We start from the raw sequence: 24,377 nt of genomic DNA on the forward strand, positions 1-24,377 counted from the left end.
AAGATCAATTTTTTTACCGCATACATGACAAACAGAACGAACGAAATTATGTATCAAAAAGTAAGTTCTAACTCTATCTTATTCTAATGCATGTCGTTTGTCGTATATAATATATATCTTGAGTTGTTTGTTTGAGGGGGGGACTAAATTAATCAATTGACATATAAAGACGTGGTGGTAATGGTATACCCCACGACCGCCATAATTTAATTTTAGGTTTGTTTAAATTTTTTTTTTTTGAGAGAGAGAGGATTAGCTCCCCTCTCTCCCCTCAATAAACGTCTATGTGCCGAGCGTATACCCTAGAAATTACGAATTCATCACTGAAAAGGTCTGAAATCAGTGGCGTAGTTATGATTTTGTTCTGGAGGGGGGATATATAATTTATTGGTTAAACATAAAGTAGGGGGCTCAATATGTCAATGCATTAAACATTAAAAAAAAGGCTCTGGGGGGGGAATCTATCCTCATAGCTACGCCACTTTCTGAAATAAACACTGTTAATACCTTAACCTAACTACCTAAGTGCCTAAACTAGGACTAGCTATAGTAGTTCGAATCAAATTAATATCATTCGTCCAGTTATGACTTATATACACTATACAGCCAGGTACAACTGGTGGAAGCCATAAGGAAACATTCGTTTGAGCAGCAAATTAATAATAACGTGATAACAATTTGGACCATCTAATGTAAATAGAAATTTATGACTTGCGATCACGGACTAAGATATATCTTAATATAATATATAAATTATTATAAATAATAATGACTAATTATTGGATTTGTCTACACTCAACGATGAGCGAGTCATCATTTTATTTTTGTTTGTTAACAACCCGAGACACTCATAATCAATCGTTCAATGGCATAAATCTAAATAGTTTATTATACATTATTAAATTATAATACATTAATACGTAACAATTATTTAATTATTATTTCAATTGGTCTAATCAAATATAGATACTTAAAGATTTAAACGCTTGAGCAGTTATAAATTGAACTTTTAATTGAAATGTTAGTAAAAAAAAAAAAAAAAAACAATAAGTAATAATTATATAATCTCTGTACATCATTAGATATAATATTATACTTGAAGTTTGACTGATTGAATACAGAATAAAACGATAGGTACAACTATAACTATAGGTATTATACAATAGTACAATACGTACAAGTATTAAGTAGGTACATTAATTATAATTTATATTATATAATTATTTTATAGAATATTTGAATGTGTCCGAAGTATAATATAAATATTAATAATAATACCTACCCAATTATAACTTATAGTATGGTGTGTATTTAAGTTGGCGGTTTAGCCCGCCCACCACTGTACTACCACATTTTAGATACGAAGTGAAAACAGCTGAACGATTTGATAACGCTTGACACGTCGCCTTATCAGTTATCGCTAACGGCAATAATAATAATTTTAATTAGTGGATTGTAGCAGAGTAGAATCTTGGACTTACTGACTACTGAGTACAAAATACATATGCTGTAGTGTTGTACTGGCCATAGGGCAGTGGGAAATTACCAATCACTTTTGAAAGTGCAATAATTGTTCGTTGATCGTTTTCTTCTCTAATTTTCTAAGACAAATAATTTTTAATTTTAGTTATACTGTTTACAATTATTAGTTTATTATTAATTAAATCGTAATCGTGTAGCAAGAAGATCAAATTATATTAAAAATGTCGCGTAAGTATGCGAATCGCAAAAATATATACTTATTATTCATAAATCACTAGAAAATCAATTTCAATTGATTAGAATATGAATTCATTATTTTTTCTCTTTTAACATCGTTTTTGATTATCGCACAATTGTACACTTCTTAATAAATGCATTTTAAATAGAATTTTATACACATTTCCTTAATACTTTTTATGAATAAAGAATTTCCATTAGATGGTCCACAGTCAGTATTTAATTTTTATCATAATTTTGTAAAGACATGATCTAATATTTATTATTCAAGGTTATTGTGTATTTAAATTAAAATATTATCTGAAGTAACTATTTTTTTTTTAATTTATAGGTAGAGTTCATAATATTATTATAAATAGTTTAAACAACATATTAAATTGGTGAATATTAACTTGCTCATATTATACTTTAGATACATTTATAATTGATTCATGATTAATATTTAATAATGACCAGGGCATGGATGATAATTTTTTTCTACTTTTTTAATTTATTGAAAGTTTTTGTAAGTTTAGCTAAAACGAACACTCGGTAGTTGTATAGATAAGATATTACTAGACTCTCTTCAATCATAAAATCAATTACTAGTATAGTATATAGTAATATTGGTATCTTATCGAATTAAAAATAATATTAAGTCGGAAGTATTGAATACAATACAAAATAATTTGTGAAATGTGACTGTTTGACTGTATAATCTGTTCTTCAATCAATCTGAAAATTTTAAACAATTGTGTTCTATTATTATTAAATATGCCGAAAATTAAGCCAACTATTTCTACTGTTGTAAGAAATTACGTATCAAAATTTTTTGAGAATGTGATTTAAAATAAACACTTATAGTGTCATGCAATGATGTATAATATATTTGTATAATATATATATATATATTTTTTTTTTTTTTTTGGTAGAATTTTAAATTTAAATTTATATTAGTAAGGTTAAAACATTTATAAAAAAACATTATTATTTTTTAGTACCATTTTAAATATTTTAAATGCAATATTTGGTATTTTTTAGTGCAATACTGCAATCAATTTTAATATTTTTTTAGTACTACAACATCCGTGCCCTAATAATGACCTTTGAGAATTTTTTAATTAAATAAGAAATTCGTGTTTTTTTTTCAATCTTAGTTTTTATTTTATTGATTGTAACAATTTTTTTCACCATATGTAGAAGATAATTATTATTATCTACTGTTTTTTATACATTCATATAAATTTTAGTTTATGTAATTAATTTTGAGTATATAATAATTTCGATTTTATTAGTTACATAAATTAAATTGTGTCAGGATTATTTAATTAATATTATTTTTCTTATTGAAATTGGAATTTTAGTGAGAGGAAGAATAATATAGGAACTCATTTTTATTAGTTTAAATTTAATTTGAAAAATTATAAAAAAATACACACTTAAACATTTTTTTTTAGATAACAGGTTTAGAGATATATTCATCCTTTCTTTAATCCATGGGTTGACAAACTTAATAGGAAAAAAAGAATTTCTCATTGCCCCCCTCCCCCTTGATTTGAGCAATGGTACTATTTTTCATAATTTAACAAAAATAAATGATATTTTTACGTTAGAATAATATACTAGGTCATAATTTTATGATTTTTGAAGTAAATAAATTAATAACTGAATTGATGATTGTAAAGATATCATGAGTTGATTATTTAAAACTTTTGAATACAAGATATCCATGTTTAAAATATTCAAATATTTTATCAATTAAATAATTGGAAAATGATTTGGTTTTTAAATTACATTCAAAACTTAAAAGGTTGGAATTTTTTTTCATCCCGTACATATTAACTTAAAATTTGACAAAAAAAAAACCATAAATGTTCAATAAATGTATTAAAAAAATTAGTTATTTCGATTTTTATGTTTTTGAAATATTTTCTTATTACTGTTACTAAAATTATACAATTTTTGCTTTGACTACTAAGGTCATTAGAATTATATTTATACATATAATATATTTAGGAAAAAAAAAGAAAAATACAATTTTAAATTATATAATTTCATATTTTTGTACTTGGCAATAATTTTAGCTAAATTAGATTTAATAGGTATTTTGATTAATTTAAAAAAATTAAATTGTTTTGTTTCATTGTTTGGGTTTGATCAGTTCGGACATTGACTTGTTTAAATCAGAAGGCTTATGCTGAGTTTCTTTTTTTGTTTCTCATACTAAAAACTCATTTTCATCTATAAAGATTTGCCTAAAAAAAAAAAAAAAAAATGAAGAAGTCATCAACTTTCTAGCCTTAATCATTATAATCCTCAACCCAGCAACAAAACAATGATTTTATGTATCTTCTCCACATGATATCCTGTCATCAAGATCACTGGTTTTTTCTGTAGGAAAGTACAGAAGAATCAATATTTATTTGACCATAATATGTTGTCTTACTATACAGAGTATATATGAATCAAATCATTTTTATCCGTCATGTATAGATAGATATAGAAATAAGATATTGTCTCTATTAACAATAATACCTATATATAATAAAATAGTATGCTTTATAAAACATAAATGCATTTGTAATTTAAAATGTATGTTTAATTTATTTAATTGTATTATGTTTAATTAAATGTTACAACTTATTATTATAGATCCGTTTGAAAAATTTAAGAAAACAATTAATGTTAGTAACAAGGAATACACTTATTTTGATTTACCCAAGTTTGGTGTTGAATATGGTAATATAAAAATATACATTATTTTAATATTTCATATGTGACTAAACAAAAATGTTTTTATTTTAGATCAACTGCCATTTTCAATTAGAGTACTTTTAGAGTCGGCTATTAGAAATTGTGATAATTTTCAAGTTACTGAAAATGATGTGCAAAATATATTAAAATGGAAAACTAATCAATCAATTGAAGGAGGTGTCGAAGTTGCATTTAAACCCGCTAGAGTTATTTTACAAGTAAAAATTTATTTAAAAATTATTTTTTTAGATTGAAAATTAGTTAAACGAATAATATATTTTATAGGATTTTACTGGAGTACCAGCTGTGGTGGATTTTGCTGCAATGAGAGATGCTGTCAAGAGCTTAGGTGGTGATCCCGACAAAATTAACCCTGTGTGTCCTTCAGACTTAGTAATTGATCACTCTATCCAAGCAGATTTTGTCAGAGAGTAATGTTTATAATTTTATAAGCTATTAATGCTATCATTAAATAAGAAATTTTGTTCAAATGCTATGATTATTTTAGAGCTGATGCACAACAGAAAAATGAAAATCTCGAATTTGAACGTAATAAAGAAAGATTCACTTTTTTGAAGGTACTTTAATAATTTATTACTTAAATGTGTTAATTTTTTAATAAATTACAAATAAACTGTATATTAACTGTATGTATTTTTTAGTGGGGAGCTAAAGCTTTCAAGAACATGTTAATTGTACCACCAGGTTCTGGTATTGTTCATCAAGTGAACTTAGAATATTTAGCCCGTGTTGTCTTCACTGATAGAGATACATTATATCCAGATTCTTTAGTTGGCACAGATTCTCACACAACGATGATCAATGGTTTAGGAGTTTTAGGATGGGGTGTTGGAGGTAAATTAATTTAAATAATAAGTTATTATTGTGAAAACAATATATGTTTTAATGTTTGTTTGTTTATTTTTTTCAGGCATAGAAGCTGAAGCTGTTATGTTAGGACAAGCAATATCTATGTTGCTTCCTCAAGTTCTTGGTTACCAGTTAACAGGAACACTAAATCAATTTGCAACATCTACGGATTTGGTCTTAACAATTACAAAGGTAAAATACAAGAGACATTGTTGTAGTGCTGTTTATTATTTCATTAAAATTAATTTAATTAATTATAATTGTTATAGCACTTACGACAAATTGGTGTAGTTGGAAAATTTGTTGAATTTTTTGGACCCGGAGTTACTCAATTATCTATTGCTGATCGAGCGACAATAAGTAACATGTGTCCTGAATATGGAGCAACAGTAGGTTTCTTTCCAGTAGACCAAAATACACTTTCATATCTTCAACAAACAAGTATGTTGAGTATTTTTAGATAAGAATTTCTAACCCACAATAATAATTACATTGTTTTAGTCCACTAACGCATAGCATATAAAAATTTATATTAAAAACTATACATTTTACATTATTTTTAATACTACAGTGAATTGACTTATTTTCAAACTTATAGGTAAATAATAAATGTATTATCAAAGTATTTTTTTCAATAATTTATGTTTGAAGCTAGTAATGAGTATGTAAAACATTAACATTTAAAATGCTTATTACTCAAATAAATATACAATACAAGCAGGCCCGGCTCAAGAGAAGGTGACATAGGCCCACGCCTAGAGCAACATTTAACATTTTTGTATTATAGATGAAAAAAATATATTTGATGTAGTATGTAAGAGACGGCAAAACTCAAGTTTGCCTAGATGTGTTTAAATACTTGAGCCGGTTCTGAATACAAGAACATAGATATTATTCTTAACTTAAGTTTAATAACAAGATAATTCATTCTAATGTTAAACCTAAAAATACCAAATTTCAACTGCTTAATCTACATTTTTGTATGTTATTCATTAGTAAAAATCGATACATCACAATATGTGGGTACACTTTAACTCACTTTAAAATATATTGTTTATAAGGTACATACACTGTGTGATTAAAAATATAATTATATAATTAATAATTAATAATAATAATAATTAGGAAACAGATTTATATTGACAAAAAGCCTCAAAACATGATGCTAAAAATTCTGTAATATGTTACAATATAAGCACTTAAAAATCAATCCAAAATATTTTACTTAAAATTATGCTAAAATTTAACATTATATAAATATTTTTTTTTAGTTTTTTAAAATAATTTTCATCATAATTATAATTTAAAAAAATAAACAAACCACATTCAGTGGAGTTTTTTTAATGTAATAATAAATCCTTAATGTTTACATGTATTTGGTATACTTGGTGTTCCTAGGGGCCCTGCCTTAAGAGGCCACTGGTTTTTTGCTAGTTAATAATGTGCCTAAAATGTATAATAAAAAATTTGTGTTTGAAAAATGTAAAATGGTACTTTAAAATATCTAAAAAATCAGTATAAATTACATAGTGAATATTGCTATTGCTCTGTTATACAGTAGTGTTGAAGTAAGTCACTCTAATGTATGTGTTAAATTTGGATTCATTGATATATCATTATATACATATAAAATCAATCTAGTATGAAATATTTAATATTAATGATATTATTTATTAAGTATATAAGTACAATAAAACTTGTTGAAATAATGAAATATATTTGAAAAACTAAAACTATTAATAATATTAATTTAGAAAAAATGAATAAAAATTCTAAAATTAGGCTTAATAAATTAAATTTGTCAAAAAATTGCAAAATTATAATTTTTAATTACACTTTGTGTTAAGTAAACTACGAAGTTTTTACAAAATCTCAGCCCTACCTATTAGTAAACCAGAGTGTATGACACATTTAGTGAGTTATCAAGGTCAATTAAATCAATTTTTCGTAATTTTAATAAAATATATAGCTTCTTGCCCATAATGTATTTTTTTGTATTCTTGTTTATACAGTTATTTTAAATTATTCATGTTCCAGATCGAAGCAGTGAAAAAATAGCTGCTGTTAAAGCATATCTAGAAGCTTCCAAAATGTTAAGAAATTATGATGATCCATCTCAAGATCCAGTATTCAGTCAAGTCACTACTTTGGATCTGGGAGAAGTGGTACCTTCCATCAGTGGGCCGAAGAGACCACATGATCGCGTGTCTGTATCTGAAGCTCAAAAAGATTTTAAAAGTTGTCTCACAAACAAGGTAAGTAATTTTTTATAATTTAATATATTTTGTATGGATACTAAAAATGTGTGTCTAGTATACATATTTAATAATATACTAATATAAAATAATATAGTGCAATAGTAGAATAAATAATGATGATAATCATAATAATAATATCTATTCCAATTCATTGATGAGCTTGGACATCTTATTAAAAATGACAATTGCATATTAGAATGTAAATATTCATATTTAGGTACTATTATTATTATTGTCCATTAAATCAGTATAATGCATAATTATTAGTTTTCAGCACTTTATTAGTTTCATTTTCTTAAAGCATTAGACATTAACTGTAATAAATAATGACATACTTTCATTTTTTAAATTTGATAGGTATTGCATTTATTATTAACTAAGTATAAAATAGCAATAGACTTAACTGGATTCCCAGGTTACTGTTATACATACAATATTTACCCAAGACTTAAGAGACAATAATCCTTAATATATGAGAAAGGTCAATATAAATATACTACTATATTATTAAAGCTACTAATAAACGAATTTTTTTTACGAACAATACAAGTAATTCATTTTTTTTTTTTTTTTTTTTAATAACTCAGATGTATTAACAGATATTTATAAATAGTAAATTTATAATTACAAATTAACATAGGTGTACATACCTTGTAACCAAATGATTTTATAAATACTAATAGTCTGATAAAATATTTAATCCGTCAAAAATTAAAATGTATGCTTCATGAATTGTCACCAGTGATAGTTTAATTATGAGTACCAACTAGAAGCAATTCATGGTGCTTACATCAAATTTCTTAATATTCGACCATAGATTAATACATTTAATTATAACTTTTTTGAAAAACACTATACTACTAAAAATGTTGGTTTACCAACTGGCGACTACTATAACTACTTTTTCATTGCGGATTGTGTTCATAACTGCTTTGATGAATTAATCTCGAATTGAATAGTGTCAGAAATTACATTATGATGTCTTTTATAAAATAAAATGATTAGCATTTTAGAATTATCTGTATTGTTTTATTTGCATTATTTATTTGTTTAATGAGATTATATTGATCGTCATAATATATTTACGTGGACCTTGTATGTTCATGTTCTATATTTTTTTCTTTTTATACATTTTATTGAATTAATGATTTTTAAATTGTATTTTTATTTTTAATAATTATTGATAATATCTTATATTATGTATTCATATATTAACATAATAATACAACATGTTTCAAAAATCAATACATTTTTCTAACAAATTATAAAGTGCTAAAATACAATTTTTATCAATTGTAGAATTTTAATTGAAGCTTTAGGCTCGTTTCACATGGCCGCGTATCGTAAGCGACGTTATCGTACACGAGCGTTTTTAGTTTACATTGTTTAAGTTCATACGCGCCAGCGCGTCTTGCTCGTCGATATGGCGCGTATGAACTTAAACAACATTTACTAAAAACGCGCGCGTACGAAACGCGTCCGTGTAAAACGAATCTTATTTGTTCTACAGTGCAAGATGATTTAGGAGATTACTAATCAATGAATATTTTGTAGTAGTGCTTCAATTATTGAGTATTTTATTTAGCTCAGGAACTATTATTACCCAGTAGTAATGTCTGTATTTAATAAACTATATAATATGACCATAGTACATATTATACTTCCTATAATATTTCTAGTATCTACTTGGTACCTACCTACTCAATTCCATTTACTCTATTTAAATTATTTAAGAATAAATACATAATTATAAATTAATAGGTGATATTATCTAATCAATGTTTGTTTAATTATTATAGAAATAATATTATATATTGAGATTCTAATGTGCATCAAATAAACCTCAAAAGTTAATTATATAGACACAATTTTAACAAAAATAATCTTTTAGCTTCTATTAATTGTATAGTTTTTATAAATAATTCATATTAATATGAAAGATACCAATTATTTACGGATACGGGATAGTCACAACTTATTACTTTTCTAAAAAATATTTAAATTGTAAATACTACTGATGATTGTATTTGTCTTTAAATTTATAAATTTAGATTGATGAAGGCGATTTAATTTTGGTAATTATGTATATTTCGGATTGGACTTTTAAAACTTAATATTATCTTTTCAGCTTTATAAATTAATTGGGCATCCATCTTTTGTACTTACTTTAAATTTACATTATAGTTAAAAAACTTTTTTTTTTTGTTGCTATGCAATTTGTTTTTTTATCATATATATATAATATAATTGTACTTCTTAGTTCTTACAGATAATTAAAAATAAATTCTAAAACCTGGAATTATTATGATTACTAATTATTTCATACAGTCCAATATCATCTTTACGTAAAAAAACCAATTAGCTTTTGAGAATTAATATCAGCTACCTATAAAGTTAACTGTTATTTATTACGATTTAATTTTCTGCATAGAAGAGATCTTCTGTTTCTGTTACAACTATTATACATTGTAATGAATTAACTATATCCAAATGGAAACTTAAGTAGTGAGCAGTCCGCTTAATACTTTAATTAAAAAAATCTGTATAAAACTATATTTTCGAAAAAAAAAAAATCTTAAAACGACGTATTTAACTAAGTTATTGTAAATAAGAAATTATATATTTATAAATTATAATTTACTCATTTATGTAGAATATTATGCAAATTTGAGGGAAGATTGACAGTGACGGGACTTGTGAAGAGGAAGCTCATAGTAGAACTACCTGTACAGTGTACATATTTTATTAAAAGTTATAAAATATTGAGATTTTTTGGCCTGTTTTTATTGAGGGAGACGTCTATTTGGATAGCCTTGAGTTTAGTAGTTGGTTTGAATGATAGAAGTTCCACAGAGCGCTTTGGTGACCATACGAAGGATCGAAAATTAAAAGACCAAATTGATTGAAGGAGACTCTTTTTATACTTAAACACATAAAAATCGATTATTAAACTACAAATTAAATAATTCTTAAAATTTAAACAATGAATGTAAAAAAATGTATAAAACTTTTAACATGAAATAATTAATATATCTTATCGCTAAACATACTTAACTAGGAGGCTATAAAGTATAAAACGTACATGTATAATATAATATAATATAATAGAACTCATTGTCCAGAAATATAATACTTAATCTAAATTTAATAGAAGGTTTGCCCTTGTAGTTTGTACCTTCAGGCTAAAATAAATATTTGGTTTACACTACTATTGACAGTTTTCAGACCAACTATATTTTATACAAAAATACCTACCACCTATTAATAATTTTTCAACATTCTATAGTGTAAGATAATAAAGATAACTAATTAGAATTATACATACATAATATTATAATAATCGAAGACTGTTTTTGCATCATCTACAGAGTACCTATATCCTATGGGAAGTGTAAATATTACTCCCATAGTGATGTAGTTACCTTAAAATAGATCCAAAAGACAATAAAAAGAATTAACACTACCAGAATAATAATTAACATAATAAAATACTTTAAAATTAACATTACTTTAACATAAAGTATATACATTCATCATATAATTGAGTTGAAGTCGCTGAGTGATGTTTATGGGAACTTCGCAGGTAACATTGACATCTTTAGTACGTCCAACATTCGCTAAAGAGGTTTATGTTACCAAACGGCGTTCACCATAAATATGATTAATACGAATGATTTTATGCAGAAGTCCTTAGTATTTTGGAATTTCTCAGAGTTCGTTAGTCAAATTTACACGGAACACAAGAAATTTCAAACACTACCAACTCTATAAATATTCGGTAATATAAATAATAAGTAGGGGGCATTAACCATTAATGCTCATTTTCGGACGATACTGCTTTACACATCACCTCCATCACTATCGACGACATTCCCGGCGCACAGTATCCCGTCATCAAAGCTTTAAGTATCCCTAGACGTATACGACCTAAAACTTTGATGAGCGAGAAAACGTACGTCGGACAATAACAAAAACATATTTTAATGAATGAAAAACAGCATACTATATTATACTACACATACCAAGTATAAAACACGCGATCAATAGCAACATATTATCATTTTATTATGCAATACAAAAATCGTACTTAATAACTGATAAAATCTTGGATACATTTTGTACATAAAGAAGTACGTTTTTTATATCACCTATTTCATTACTAGAGTCTAGAATACTTGCGAATCATAAAGTGCACGTCGAACGACAGCGAACTCACATATTCATCGGCGTTGGGTGACGATAAATGCTTTAGATCTTAGACGCACGCGAAAACGAGCTAAACGATTCTAGAATTATTGATAGTTGATACTCGACTTCTCGACTGGCTCGGGTAGTGGGCTAATCGTAACGCGTGCCCCCCCACCTGTTTGTACAACCGATGAGCTCCTTTGACAAGCTGCAGAACTCTACACCATACACGTTCGGAAATAATCGGAAACCAGTTGGTGTTGGTTTTCCTAGCGATAGTTATTTATAATTATTTGATTTCGGTATTTCATATTATTAAATTCATGTTCTTAATTTATTGTACAATATTGTACAGCAACATTACAATATACATGATATCATTTTGAACACGGATATATGGGCATATAGATATGATTTCTTTATCTATGGGCATATGTGTAAATTTTGTTCCAGATTTTATAGCGTGCGAAGTGTGCAAACTACATTATTTTAATGCACACTAGGCATATTTTAATAATTTCTTATATTTTCTTATAGACATATTATTTTGTTATTTTAGCAAAATGTATTAGTTGACGAGTTTCAAGAAAAAAATAAGGTTTATAGTTCTCGATGCTTTCTCATACTAACAAATAATATTTACTACATAAATATGATAAATTCTAAATCTAATTTTTCCTACATATTAAAAGTATTGATTTGTAATTGGTTTTATAGTTACGAGAGCCATTAATAATTATGAAGTATTTATTTTCTTCGTAATTTAAAAACCGCACTTAGTTGAACACGTTGAATATTAAAAATGTCATTAATTGTATGTATTTATGCATGATATGGTAATCACACAAAAAGATAATAATCTTTATTCTTTATATACTATTATGTCTAGACTAGATAGTAGATAGCAACTATTCGATAAACGATTTATAAAATTAATAATATTTATGAAAGATCAATAAAAAATAATAATAATAATGATTGTAAAAATAAATATTATATAATGAATATCTTTATTTATTATTTATTAGTAACCTAGGAATTGTTATAAGTTAGTAGTAATTTTATTATTATATTTTATTACATAAAAAATGCAAACAAAAGCAATATTCGTGCAATAAAATAAACATTTACATTAACTACAGTAATTCATAGCTTAGGATACTTAGGTTAATTCTAAGCAAATAATATTATATGATAAATCAAATATCTGAAATCAAAATAGGTAATAGAATTCCTTGAAACAGGTTGTTTACTAATTGCCTTACCATCTTACACAAAATGCTTAACAACACTTGTGATTTTGTAGATTACTTAGAACAATAAAAATATTTCTGTTACCTATTTTATATTTATTTTTGATAGAAAATTAGAAAAGATAATTTTAAAAATATAAATGTAAAATAGTAAATTAATAAAATGTTTAAAATCGTTAATTTTTGATTAAGTTACCTTGTGATATTTATTCTTTGGAAAAAAGTTTCAAGTTCATAATTTATGAGAGAAAATAAAAAATAATATTGAGTATCCCATAAACTAACAAAAATTATGTTTTTGATAATATATTAATGAATGCAATCTATAATATCCTTTTAATAATTAAAACCTTTTTTTCTCGTGTAAAAAATAGATATAAGTATCTATAATGGCATTATGTTATTATTTATTGTATTACTCTGCTAAATCCAAATAAATTATTTAGGCAAATAGTTCATGAGGACTCGATTTTAAATCGCCCCAAATTTTATTCTCTAGAAGTCAGAATACAATGCTATGTGTACACAATAGCATTTTACGCGGTTAAAATTCACGCCATAAACAACGTGTTAGATTTTACCCGTCTTATGCTGGTCGTGACTCGTGATTATCCATTTCATTGGTTGTTTATTTATGTAATTTAGTAGGTAACAACGACGTCTTTAGATTTAAAAGTGGATTACTAAAGACGAAACTTGTTACCAAAAGAAATTATTCATAAATCGTGATTAAAAATGCTAATTGAATGATTTCCTTCATAGAGTTCATACTATATGATTTACATAAAAATCTTTTAGTTCATAATATCAACAACCAAATAAATCAATAGCATTTAAATCCCAATTAATACATAATAATAATAATTACAGTAGGTAATTCTTGAAACTACAGGGTAACAGAGTTCGTCTGGGAAGTTTTAAATTTCTCACTCACAAAACAAATCTGTTACCTAATAGTATTCAAGCTGCAATTGCACAGACTGTAGTACAACTAATTTCGGTAGTGAACATCTATAGTACCTATAGTATCGCTGTTGTATAATTTATTTATTTATTTTTTTTTAATTAATTAATTAAAATATATTAAGAAATATGAATACAAATGTTATTTGTTGCCAATCCATGTTTATTTATTGGACGTTAATATGAATTACATATTTAAATTTAAAATATGCATTATTTCGTTCATGAATTATGATTTATGACCATAATACACTTGTAATATTTAATTTTATATTACAATTAAAACCATTATATTATCATCATCTACTAATAGCGTAATAAGTAGTTACAAAATTAAAAACATAAAAATATAACTCTTAATTGTTGCAAATCACCACTACAGATTAATAGTATATAATTCTAGTCACAAATTCAATTACCACATGTTACTGAAAAATATACTATAAAACGACAGTGTCAGCTTACGAAAACAAATTCCAAAATAATGTAATAATAATTTTTATACCAACGTTGAGTAGGATTTTAGGGGGTATAAAATTATGAATAACGATATACATGATGAATATTAAACAATACTAATAGTGTTTTATACTAACCTCGGGAAAGTATATTATTAAGGTATAGTGAAGTATCCATTCGATAGATGTTATTATTATACTTTGAAGATTTGCTAGGATCCTGTAGATCCAGATGCGCTGCGTAGGTGCGTACGTTAGTGGCGAATGACGATGAACTACTGAAGTCTGAAATGCTGAATGGTGAATACACACTGGCACACTGTCCTTTGGGCCCAAAATATTTCATAATATATAATATGTATACGTTTATTGTAAATAATACATTGTATTGTATGTGATAGTCGAAGACGGAAGTACCCACACCCATGGTCAAGAATACCTACCTGCTAGACATAAGAAACAAATGTCACCACCAAGGGTCTACTCCCCGATCTCTGCGTGTGTTCCTAATTTTTTTCTACCTTTTATATTTTTTCATCTCTTATATATTAGTCGTATTTACCAGGGAGTAACATGTGAGGTTTCTTTGACTCTTCATTTACGGTATACCGTAATAGTAGTTGTCCCATCACGTTAAATAAAATAATATATTATTATATTATGTTCCGGCTGTAAACATTTTTGATAAAATTATCCAGGTAAACGACTTCGAATGAATAAAAACATTTCAGACTTCAGTACTTTTCAATAGATACCTACTGTAGAATGTCTGAATATTTAAGTATTTTTAATTTTATTATTATTATAAAAATATAAAATAATAACAAACATGATGACTGATGAGCAATTGTACACAGTAATCGCCATTCGGATAAAATAGTATAGAAATGTTTTGTTTATTCTCACACGCATTTCTATTAAGACATATTAATATTATCAATTATCATGATATCATAACGCTTAATCATAAACTGAACGAAGCGTTTCTTCTAAATGTACCTATTGACATTTTGATACTCTCTGGTTTCCAAAAAAACCGTTTCAAAACAATTTATGTTGTATTAGTTTATCACCTCATTGTGGTTTAAACTTAAGAGGCTTTAGATATAGATAAATTATGTATAAATATATTGTTTTAGAGTGTTACTGAATTCTGTTGGCCGTTTGGCCGTTAGGTATACAGTATACCGGTCTATGAAACGTTTTTGAAACCAAATATTTGTTTTAATGCTGTTTTTCAAATGTCAATGTAAATTCTCAATGGGGAAAACTATTTTTTTTCAAAATAAATACATTTTTTAGTTATTAAATATAATTTTTGACTTTTACACGCTACAAAATCGTGAAATTAATATTAATTATTTTTGCAAGAAATGCTGGTTTAGCGACATTAGCGTCTTGCAAAAATAATTAATATTAATTTCACTATTTTGGAGCGAGTAAAAGTCAAAAACTTTATATTTAATATTTTAATAACTAAAAAATGTATGTATTTTGAAAAAAATAGTTTTTCCCACTGAGGATTTACATTGACATTGAAAAAAAATACTTCAAGTTCATCATCTATCGTAATAGGATCTGTATATGCATATTTTGTAAAAAATTACGTGTTTTTGTTATAAAATGTTTCTTTTTCAAAGATTTCCCCCCAGCAAATAAGTTGTATGTGTTCTGATAATTGACAATCATTAATCAATATTGAAATATTAAAATCACTGTTTATTTTAGTATTATAATACGACGATTTAAGATTATCTATAAAATCATAGTTAATAGTTAATTTTATTTTAGGTCCTTAATTGGCTTAATTATATTACTTTTATACCTACTAAATGAAAAAAATTCAGCCAATTCATTGATAATTGGTAATATCATTGATTATAAGTATTTATAATCAATGGTAATAATATGTTAAAGTAATAATTGGATTGTAGTTTTAAATTGTATAATACAGTGTTCCTATATAAAATGCATTATTATCTGATACGTATTAGTAATACGGTATTACTAATAATAAACAAAATACAAATATTATTTATGTACCTGCGGCACTAGTTTGAATAATAATATTATGTCCATGATCTATCGATACTCATAATAATAAGATCCTTAAATAATATTATTGTCGAATTTCTTATAGAATTTGGACAAAAATAGTATTTTATCATGGTTGAAATTTAATAGATTATTGTAATATTCATATTTTAATATCATAATAATTGTTCATTTCTCATTAGTGTGAATATAATATAAAATCCAACTATAATTTTATATTTATTAATATTTATAAATGGATTATATTCTCTATTTTAATCAAGAAATGCGTGTGCATGTAAATTTATATTTCTCGGTAATTAGCTTGCTTGAAATACGTATTAAACGAATAGCTATATAATAGCTGTATTTCTCAGAAATCCGTCCACAAGTATCATTAATCTTTATAGTTTATAATATCTATATCATGTTATGATACCTATTGTGTTATAAGTATAACATAATATTATAGTGGTTTATTTCGTTTAGAATGTTTTGTTATTCCGTTGGGATTTTGGAACACATTCTCCTCTCGCGAAGACCTACAACGGCTACAACAGGACGTAGTATAAATAGGAATTTTTTTTCTTCTGAATATTATTGAGCCCTAAAACCATAAATTTTTTTCGAGACAGTTTCTGCGTCTCAAAACTGTGTCCTGCAGTGCGCATTTTCATTTTTTTCTCGGTGAGGTATATTAAAAAAAAAAAAGGCAATAAGTGTTTAGTAGTAGGTGTTCTACATAATCCCACAGTATCCCAGTTGACATGGACCTGTGAGATTCTATTGGAATTTCGGTCAGGTTTATTTTATTGTAATTTATTTAATATTTGGGTACATTTTTAAAATATAATAACGTATCAAATAGCAATGGTATTCGAAAATAAGGCATTCGTGTAGCAGGTGATCTACTACACTAGAGTGATCTGCGAATTTAGGACAAGTGATCTACGTATAAATTTAAAAAATATTTTTAATAGTATAAAAACACATAATATTTTTTATTACAAGTATCTACGTCATAATATATTATTATACAAATATTCGTCAAGTATAAAAAAAAATAATAATTAGCCAAATATAATACATTTTTCAATTACAGTAAACATTTTTAGTATCATTTAAAAATGTTAAAAAAGTATCTATTAATTGATTCCTATAACACATTTGTTAGGTTCATCCATAGGTTTCCGAATTTCATAAATACTACAAAACACATCATGGCATAAATTGTATCAATCTACTACTGTTTTATTAGAACGTCCAGTAAGCCGACAAACGGTTACTATGCTCATGTTTTCTGACCAGTAATAAACCAACTCTAAAATTTACCCCAGCGACAATTTAGAATTCCATTTATTATTCAAATCTGTGTAGGTAAACAATTTATTGTCTTGACGCAGAGACTGGAATGTTTGATATCCTTTTTGAACGCATCTTAAACTTTGGTACTCACGTTGTTCACCAGAAGCCAGCCGTTTTTTTCTGACCGCAATTTTTGTTTCAGAATCACATTTTTTACAATTTGGAGTTTCACTGTCATTCGGAAGTGAATTGTGAAGTTGTAAAAAATTTTATTTTTTATATTGTCAATAAAAAGGTTGATTATTAAGCGATAAAGAGACTAACATAAACAGACGTACGTGTTAGATACAACAAACTACGACCATCCAACTATGATTTTTCCCGAAAATTTTACGTTTATAAAAATAAAAATAATATAAAATATGGCCAATATGCTAAAAATTGATTTTCTTAAAATATGACGAAATATTATGTAAAAATATTTAAATTCAAACTTAGTATTTAATTTCGCCATTTCATAAAACAAATTTATATATCACCTAGAATAATATCATAGAATATAATAATAGGTAATAATAATTGTAGATCACCAACTACACCTAGTGTAATACGATAGATCACCTGATACACCTAAAACGAGGTAGTAGATCACCTGCTACACGAATGCCGAAAATAATTTCGACATTAGACATTTTTATCACATGATTTCAATTATTATTCTTATAGGTAATAGTTTGTTAAATAAAATCTTCCACATTATGGATATAATAAAAATATATTCTATTATAATTTATAATATTATTGGATGGTATCACTAAGATTTTCGAAAATCGTTTAGGTATTTCTATGCATCATGTCAGAGCCTATATAATGTTTAATAAAATGAAAATATAAATTTATAAATTCTCTTGCCTCCTGGACTCCACGGGCCTTCCCACTGAAGTCGTACAATTATCACTTATAAATAGTCCTTTTATTCAAGGTCTCGGCATCAACACGAATCCCACCAATACAGACTTGTTTATAATCTCACGATTTCTTAGTACTGACGTATTATGTGATAGGTATCTAAAATAAATACGTTTTTAATTTAAGGTGTGGTCAGTCAACTATTATTTTTGAATGCCTATTGATGTTCTGGTATTATAGCATAATAACATTAAACAGTGTTTTCAGAAAACATTTATTAATTGGGAAATATTTCCGGTGAATTGCAACTGTAGTATTACGATTATTATAGTCGAAACTGACTCGAAAGACAATTCCAATAATTCATATTATATTTTAAAATAATAATATATTAGATTTATTTAAAATTATGAGATTGTATTATTTTTAATGTATAGTAATTGATAATTATTACTTCAATAGTTTCTTTACTCTTTAGTAATCGGTTAGACCATTGACCATTGTAAAAAAAGTTGGACAAACAGTCCGAGTAATTTTTTCGTGTTTAACAAAAATTCCAAAAATACAAAATATTCTATTAAATTTTCATTTATAATTACATATTATAATAAAACTATTTAGGTCAGTGGCGTATAGCTAGACACTTTTTCTTGGGTAGGCCCTATAGTTTGGCGTAATAAGGTTTATCAATGAATATTTTTATTAAATAAAAAAAAAAAGATATAAAACATTTATTTTTGGAGAAAATCGGGTAGTCCCGGGTCTACCAAGCCTACCCGCTGGCTACGCCACTGATTTAGGTATTAAAAAATACGTTGTTCTTTGTATCATTTTAATATGAAGTAAATACAAATTATGTAACATTTAGTATGATTTGTTTTTAAAAAATCAATTATTTTAGTTCTTTTTTTAAAATATATTATATAACATTACAAAATACATACTACACTTTTTCGAGCGATATATACTGATATAATTTGTTCTATTAAATTGTGTTATTTTTAACAAAATATTAAAATAAATATTTGTGAACAAATGTTTTTAAATTTATTTTTCATTATATTTCTTACTTTTTTAATATAGAAATTGTATTATTTTTAGATTGGATTTAAAGGATTTAACATTAGTCCAGACAAATTGAATGCCAGCTGTGAATTCGAATTCAATAATCAAAAGTATACTTTAAGACATGGATCAGTTGTCATTGCTGCCATTACTTCGTGTACAAACACAAGCAATCCCAGTGTCATGCTTGGAGCTGGTAAATAAATAACTAATTTTGCATTAAAAAATGAAACATATCACTATCTAAAAATTGTCATTTTTTAGGTCTTTTGGCTAAAAAGGCTGTCGAAGCCGGACTGTCGGTGGCGCCATATATCAAAACTAGTCTTTCGCCTGGCTCGGGAGTAGTCACTTATTATCTGAGAGAGAGTGGAGTTACCCCAGCTTTGACAGCTCTTGGTTTTGACACCGTTGGATTCGGTTGTATGACGTGTATTGGAAATTCTGGACCTTTGCCCGAACCGGTCGTAAACGCTATCGAGTCTGTAAGTTGAGGTCACATTATTGTTAATCATAAATTATCAAGAACTACCGATTAAACTGATTGAGGATAATAATTTATGATATTTTTGAGAAGTTTTGGTAAAAAAATTCATAATTTAAAAGTCACTCGAGTCACAATTTCAACATTCAACAGTCAACAGTATTCATACTATATTACTAGACTTAATAGTATAGGTATACTAGCATACTATATAACTTACACAATTATGGTAAACGTGGCTGTGACCCGTAAACGTTTAACTATTTCATTGCATAAAAATTAAATTTTGAACGAGTAGTTCAATAGTAGTTGATATTACAATATTGGTTTTAAAATTCAAATCACTTTTATAAGTTATAAACTTTTAAGTATAACTGAGTAGTAAGTTAGTAAGTATTATTTAAGATTACGCAACACCCGCATGTGTTGTCTCCGTTTTATAAGAGCATATACATAGCAAATTTACGCTCATCAGATTAAGTTTAGCTCCGTTAGTTTAAAAATTAGAGTAAATCGATAGTAGAATAAAAAAGTATGTTCTGGCGGGGGTGCAGTAACGCGACGGTGGATCCGCTGGATCAGCGGTCAGAACATACTTTTTTATTCTACTATCGATTTATTATGATTTATGAAACTTGATGGTAACATTGGTAACAACATTAACTGTGTTCGTATGTTGGTGTTTTATGATAGTTAATTTTTTTAGCAAATTATGCGTGTATGTATAATAACTAATAAGTATAATATAAATTAAAAAATGATCAAAATTAGGGTTAGGATGTTTATGATTTTTCATATTTTTTTTAGATTGTCCAATAGCTTCCATTCTTATATAGAAAATATGTATTTCTTTATTCAAAATATCAAATTTGTATTTTTCATATAATTGCATATTATTACCGTTTTTTATTTACTAGTGCATAATTTGTATATTTTATGTTTTTAAGCGCATATTTGACGGTTTTCGATGCAAAATGTTGAAAAATACCTTATTTTTATAATATAATGAGCACATTAAAATAGTACCAATCCAATTTGTTTATATTCTATTAAGGTATTTGGAGAAAAAGTCCAGGAAAAAAAACCCCGGCTATAAGAAAAAAGAATCCCGTACTAACTAAATACATCACTTTTTTTTTAATTTTACAGTGGACCTTAATTTCAATATAATTATGTAACACTTTTTTTGACATAGGTATCTATAACCAAATATTATATAATATTAAATTATATGTATTAAATATAAATGACAATTTTTTTTGCTAGATTCTCTATGAATAATTAAATTTGTCTTTAAATATTTATTACAGTTTTTAATTTTTTTATGCATATTTTTCAAACTTTACAGGTATATTTAACAGTAGTTTTTAAAAGCTTAAGTGAATACACATGCATACATTTTTTAGTCCATAAACATCCTAACCTTCCTCATAACTCACTATAAAACTGATTAACCGTAAAAAACCAACATATTATGTCGAGCAGGGAAGAAGACCAACATTTTGCGGGATACCCTTAATTATAGAATTCGATTTCTATACGCTGAAATATTTAAAAAAAATTGTCTGCTTAAAAATTGGGAATTATAATGTATATTGCCATTAATAGACGTAAATAATTTTTTAATAAATATGATGATAAATCGTTAGAATATATATATTTCTTATTAAATACGTATTTTTAATGACCTAGTTTTCTGATCAGTTTTAGTTCAAAATAATAGGTGTTTTAAATTTATAAATCACTATAAAATATACCTAATACCTACATTTATTATTTTTACATTATAAAAATATTTTTTTTTTTAATATACTTGAATAATTATTTTTTGCATCTTAATTCAGAACGAATTAGTCTGTTGTGGAGTTTTGTCTGGTAACAGAAACTTTGAAGGCCGCATTCATCCAAACACCCGTGCCAACTACTTGGCCTCACCGTTGTTGGTCATTGCCTACGCAATCGCTGGACGCATGGACATCGACTTTGAAACTGAACCTATTGGTGAGTTATAAGTTTTTTCAGCTAAAAATGTAATGTCTATACTTTATGGTCGAGACACTCCCGTTATTCAACCTCGTTATTATTATTCTCACTAATTAGAGCCCACCCCTAGTTGAATTACGGGAAATGCATGCTTCTCGATTTTTCCATAGACATTATCTATGGAATTTTCCGACTTTTTCAGAATATATTAAACATTAAGTTCCTAAAATAATAACTTCCTCTTTAAGACTGTTGAAGTAAAATTTTTAATATTGACAATTGTACTTAAAATGTATGTGTGTACATTGAAGAACAATACTTTTGCACTAGTCATGTTGAAAATCAAAAAATATTTTTCTTACTTTGTGACATATCATTACATCATATATTTGTAGAAAAGAAGCTAATAATTAATTCATACCTACAGACTATACTACTATAGCCTACATTGAAAACACTAACTTTTCACTTACTGGTTTAAAACCAATAAGGTTTTTATAGGAACTGCTTTAATATACAATTTACTTATAGATATTTTTATAGGTACTAGGTATATTAATTTTTGATTTATGTTGTCATTCCAACTCATTATATCTTTTAAGAAAAATATTTTTTTTATTTTATATTAACTTCAGTAAGTACACATTTATGTAGGGTCTTAATGTCGTTAATCCATTTTTAGGTAACGATAAAAACGGTAAACCAGTGTTTTTGAAAAATATTTGGCCATCTAGAGCAGAGATCCAATCTGTCGAAAAACAAACTGTAATTCCTGCTATGTTCCAAGATGTCTATGCTCGCATTGAAAATGGTTCTAATGCTTGGCAATGTTTACAAGCCCCAGACGGCCAATTATACCCTTGGGATGTATCATCTACTTACATAAAAAACCCTCCATTTTTCAATGGCATGACAAAGGTATAAACCATATCAGTATGAATAGTACCTAACATAGTTTCGATACAAATACTTCTTGTTTAGACATTACCTGGTGTTCAATCAGTGAAAGGGGCTCATGTATTACTGTTTCTTGGTGATTCTGTAACAACTGATCACATCAGTCCTGCTGGTAGTATTGCAAGAAATAGTTCTGCAGCACGTTATTTAGCTTCAAGAAAGTGAGCTTAAGAATTTTATTAATATCAATAATTGGATATACTAAAAACTAATATCCCAAATTTCTTTTAGTATCGTCCCTAAAGACTTCAACTCTTATGGCTCAAGACGTGGAAATGATGATATTATGGCAAGAGGAACATTTGCAAACATAAGATTAGTAAATAAGTTGGTGAAGAACACTGGACCAAAAACATTACACATTCCTAGCGGACAGGAGGTTGTACATATTTTGAATCTAATACTTTTTGTTGAGCTTATTATTATTTATGTTCTTTTAGTTGGATGTCTTTGATGCAGCTCAAATTTATGCTAAAGAAGGAAGACCGCTCATTGCTATTGTTGGCAAAGATTACGGATCAGGTTCATCAAGAGATTGGGCAGCAAAGGGACCATTTTTACTGGTAATATATTAATATAATTTATACTATATTTTATATATACATTGCTTATAATATAAACATTTTTTATTAAAAAAAAATTTTATATGGTTTTTATTGTGTATAGGGAATTAAAGCTGTAATTGCTGAGTCTTATGAACGTATTCATCGTTCTAACTTGGTTGGTATGGGAATAATTCCATTGCAATTCCGTTCCGGAGAAAATGCTGAAACATTAAAACTTACTGGTCATGAAATATATGATATAGATATTCCACAAAACTGCAAACCATTGCAAGAAATCCAAGTGAAAGTAAATAATAAATCAAAACAATTTTTTTTGTAGCTAAATTATTCATTTTATTTTTTAGACCAACACAGGTGTCACATTCAATGCCATTTTGCGTTTTGACACTGAAGTGGATATACTGTATCATAAACATGGAGGAATTTTGAACTATATGATAAGAAAAATGCTAGATTAAATTATTGATTCGTGAATACCAGAGATCCATGACTATAATTTATTTTAAATTACTTTTATTAAAATAAATATAAAATGCATTTTTACTGTTAATACAACCAATTTATTTCTTTTGTTTTGCCAAATTTTAAAAACAATTTATTCCACTAATGTATGGTTAAGGTATATAATGAAT

The 24,377-nt window shown here is 26.5% G+C and overlaps 1 protein-coding gene across 1 annotated transcript; it reads left to right on the forward strand.

The window, feature by feature from the left end:
• Window positions 1-1,446: 1,446 nt before the first annotated feature.
• On the forward strand, window positions 1,447-24,300 carry LOC114124016 (cytoplasmic aconitate hydratase). The gene is made up of 18 exons (XM_027987176.2): window positions 1,447-1,710; window positions 4,351-4,437; window positions 4,504-4,670; window positions 4,738-4,883; window positions 4,961-5,030; window positions 5,115-5,307; window positions 5,384-5,514; window positions 5,592-5,763; window positions 7,360-7,577; window positions 19,792-19,951; window positions 20,020-20,240; window positions 22,084-22,240; window positions 22,905-23,140; window positions 23,204-23,340; window positions 23,411-23,558; window positions 23,620-23,742; window positions 23,846-24,031; window positions 24,090-24,300. Exons 1-18 carry the CDS (start codon window positions 1,704-1,706, stop codon window positions 24,201-24,203), a joined length of 2,673 nt encoding a protein of 890 aa, XP_027842977.2. The 5' UTR covers window positions 1,447-1,703; the 3' UTR covers window positions 24,204-24,300.
• Window positions 24,301-24,377: the final 77 nt, after the last annotated feature.

This window comes from Aphis gossypii, chromosome 2, assembly GCF_020184175.1.
Source record: "Aphis gossypii isolate Hap1 chromosome 2, ASM2018417v2, whole genome shotgun sequence".
Lineage (NCBI taxonomy): Eukaryota > Metazoa > Arthropoda > Insecta > Hemiptera > Aphididae > Aphis > Aphis gossypii.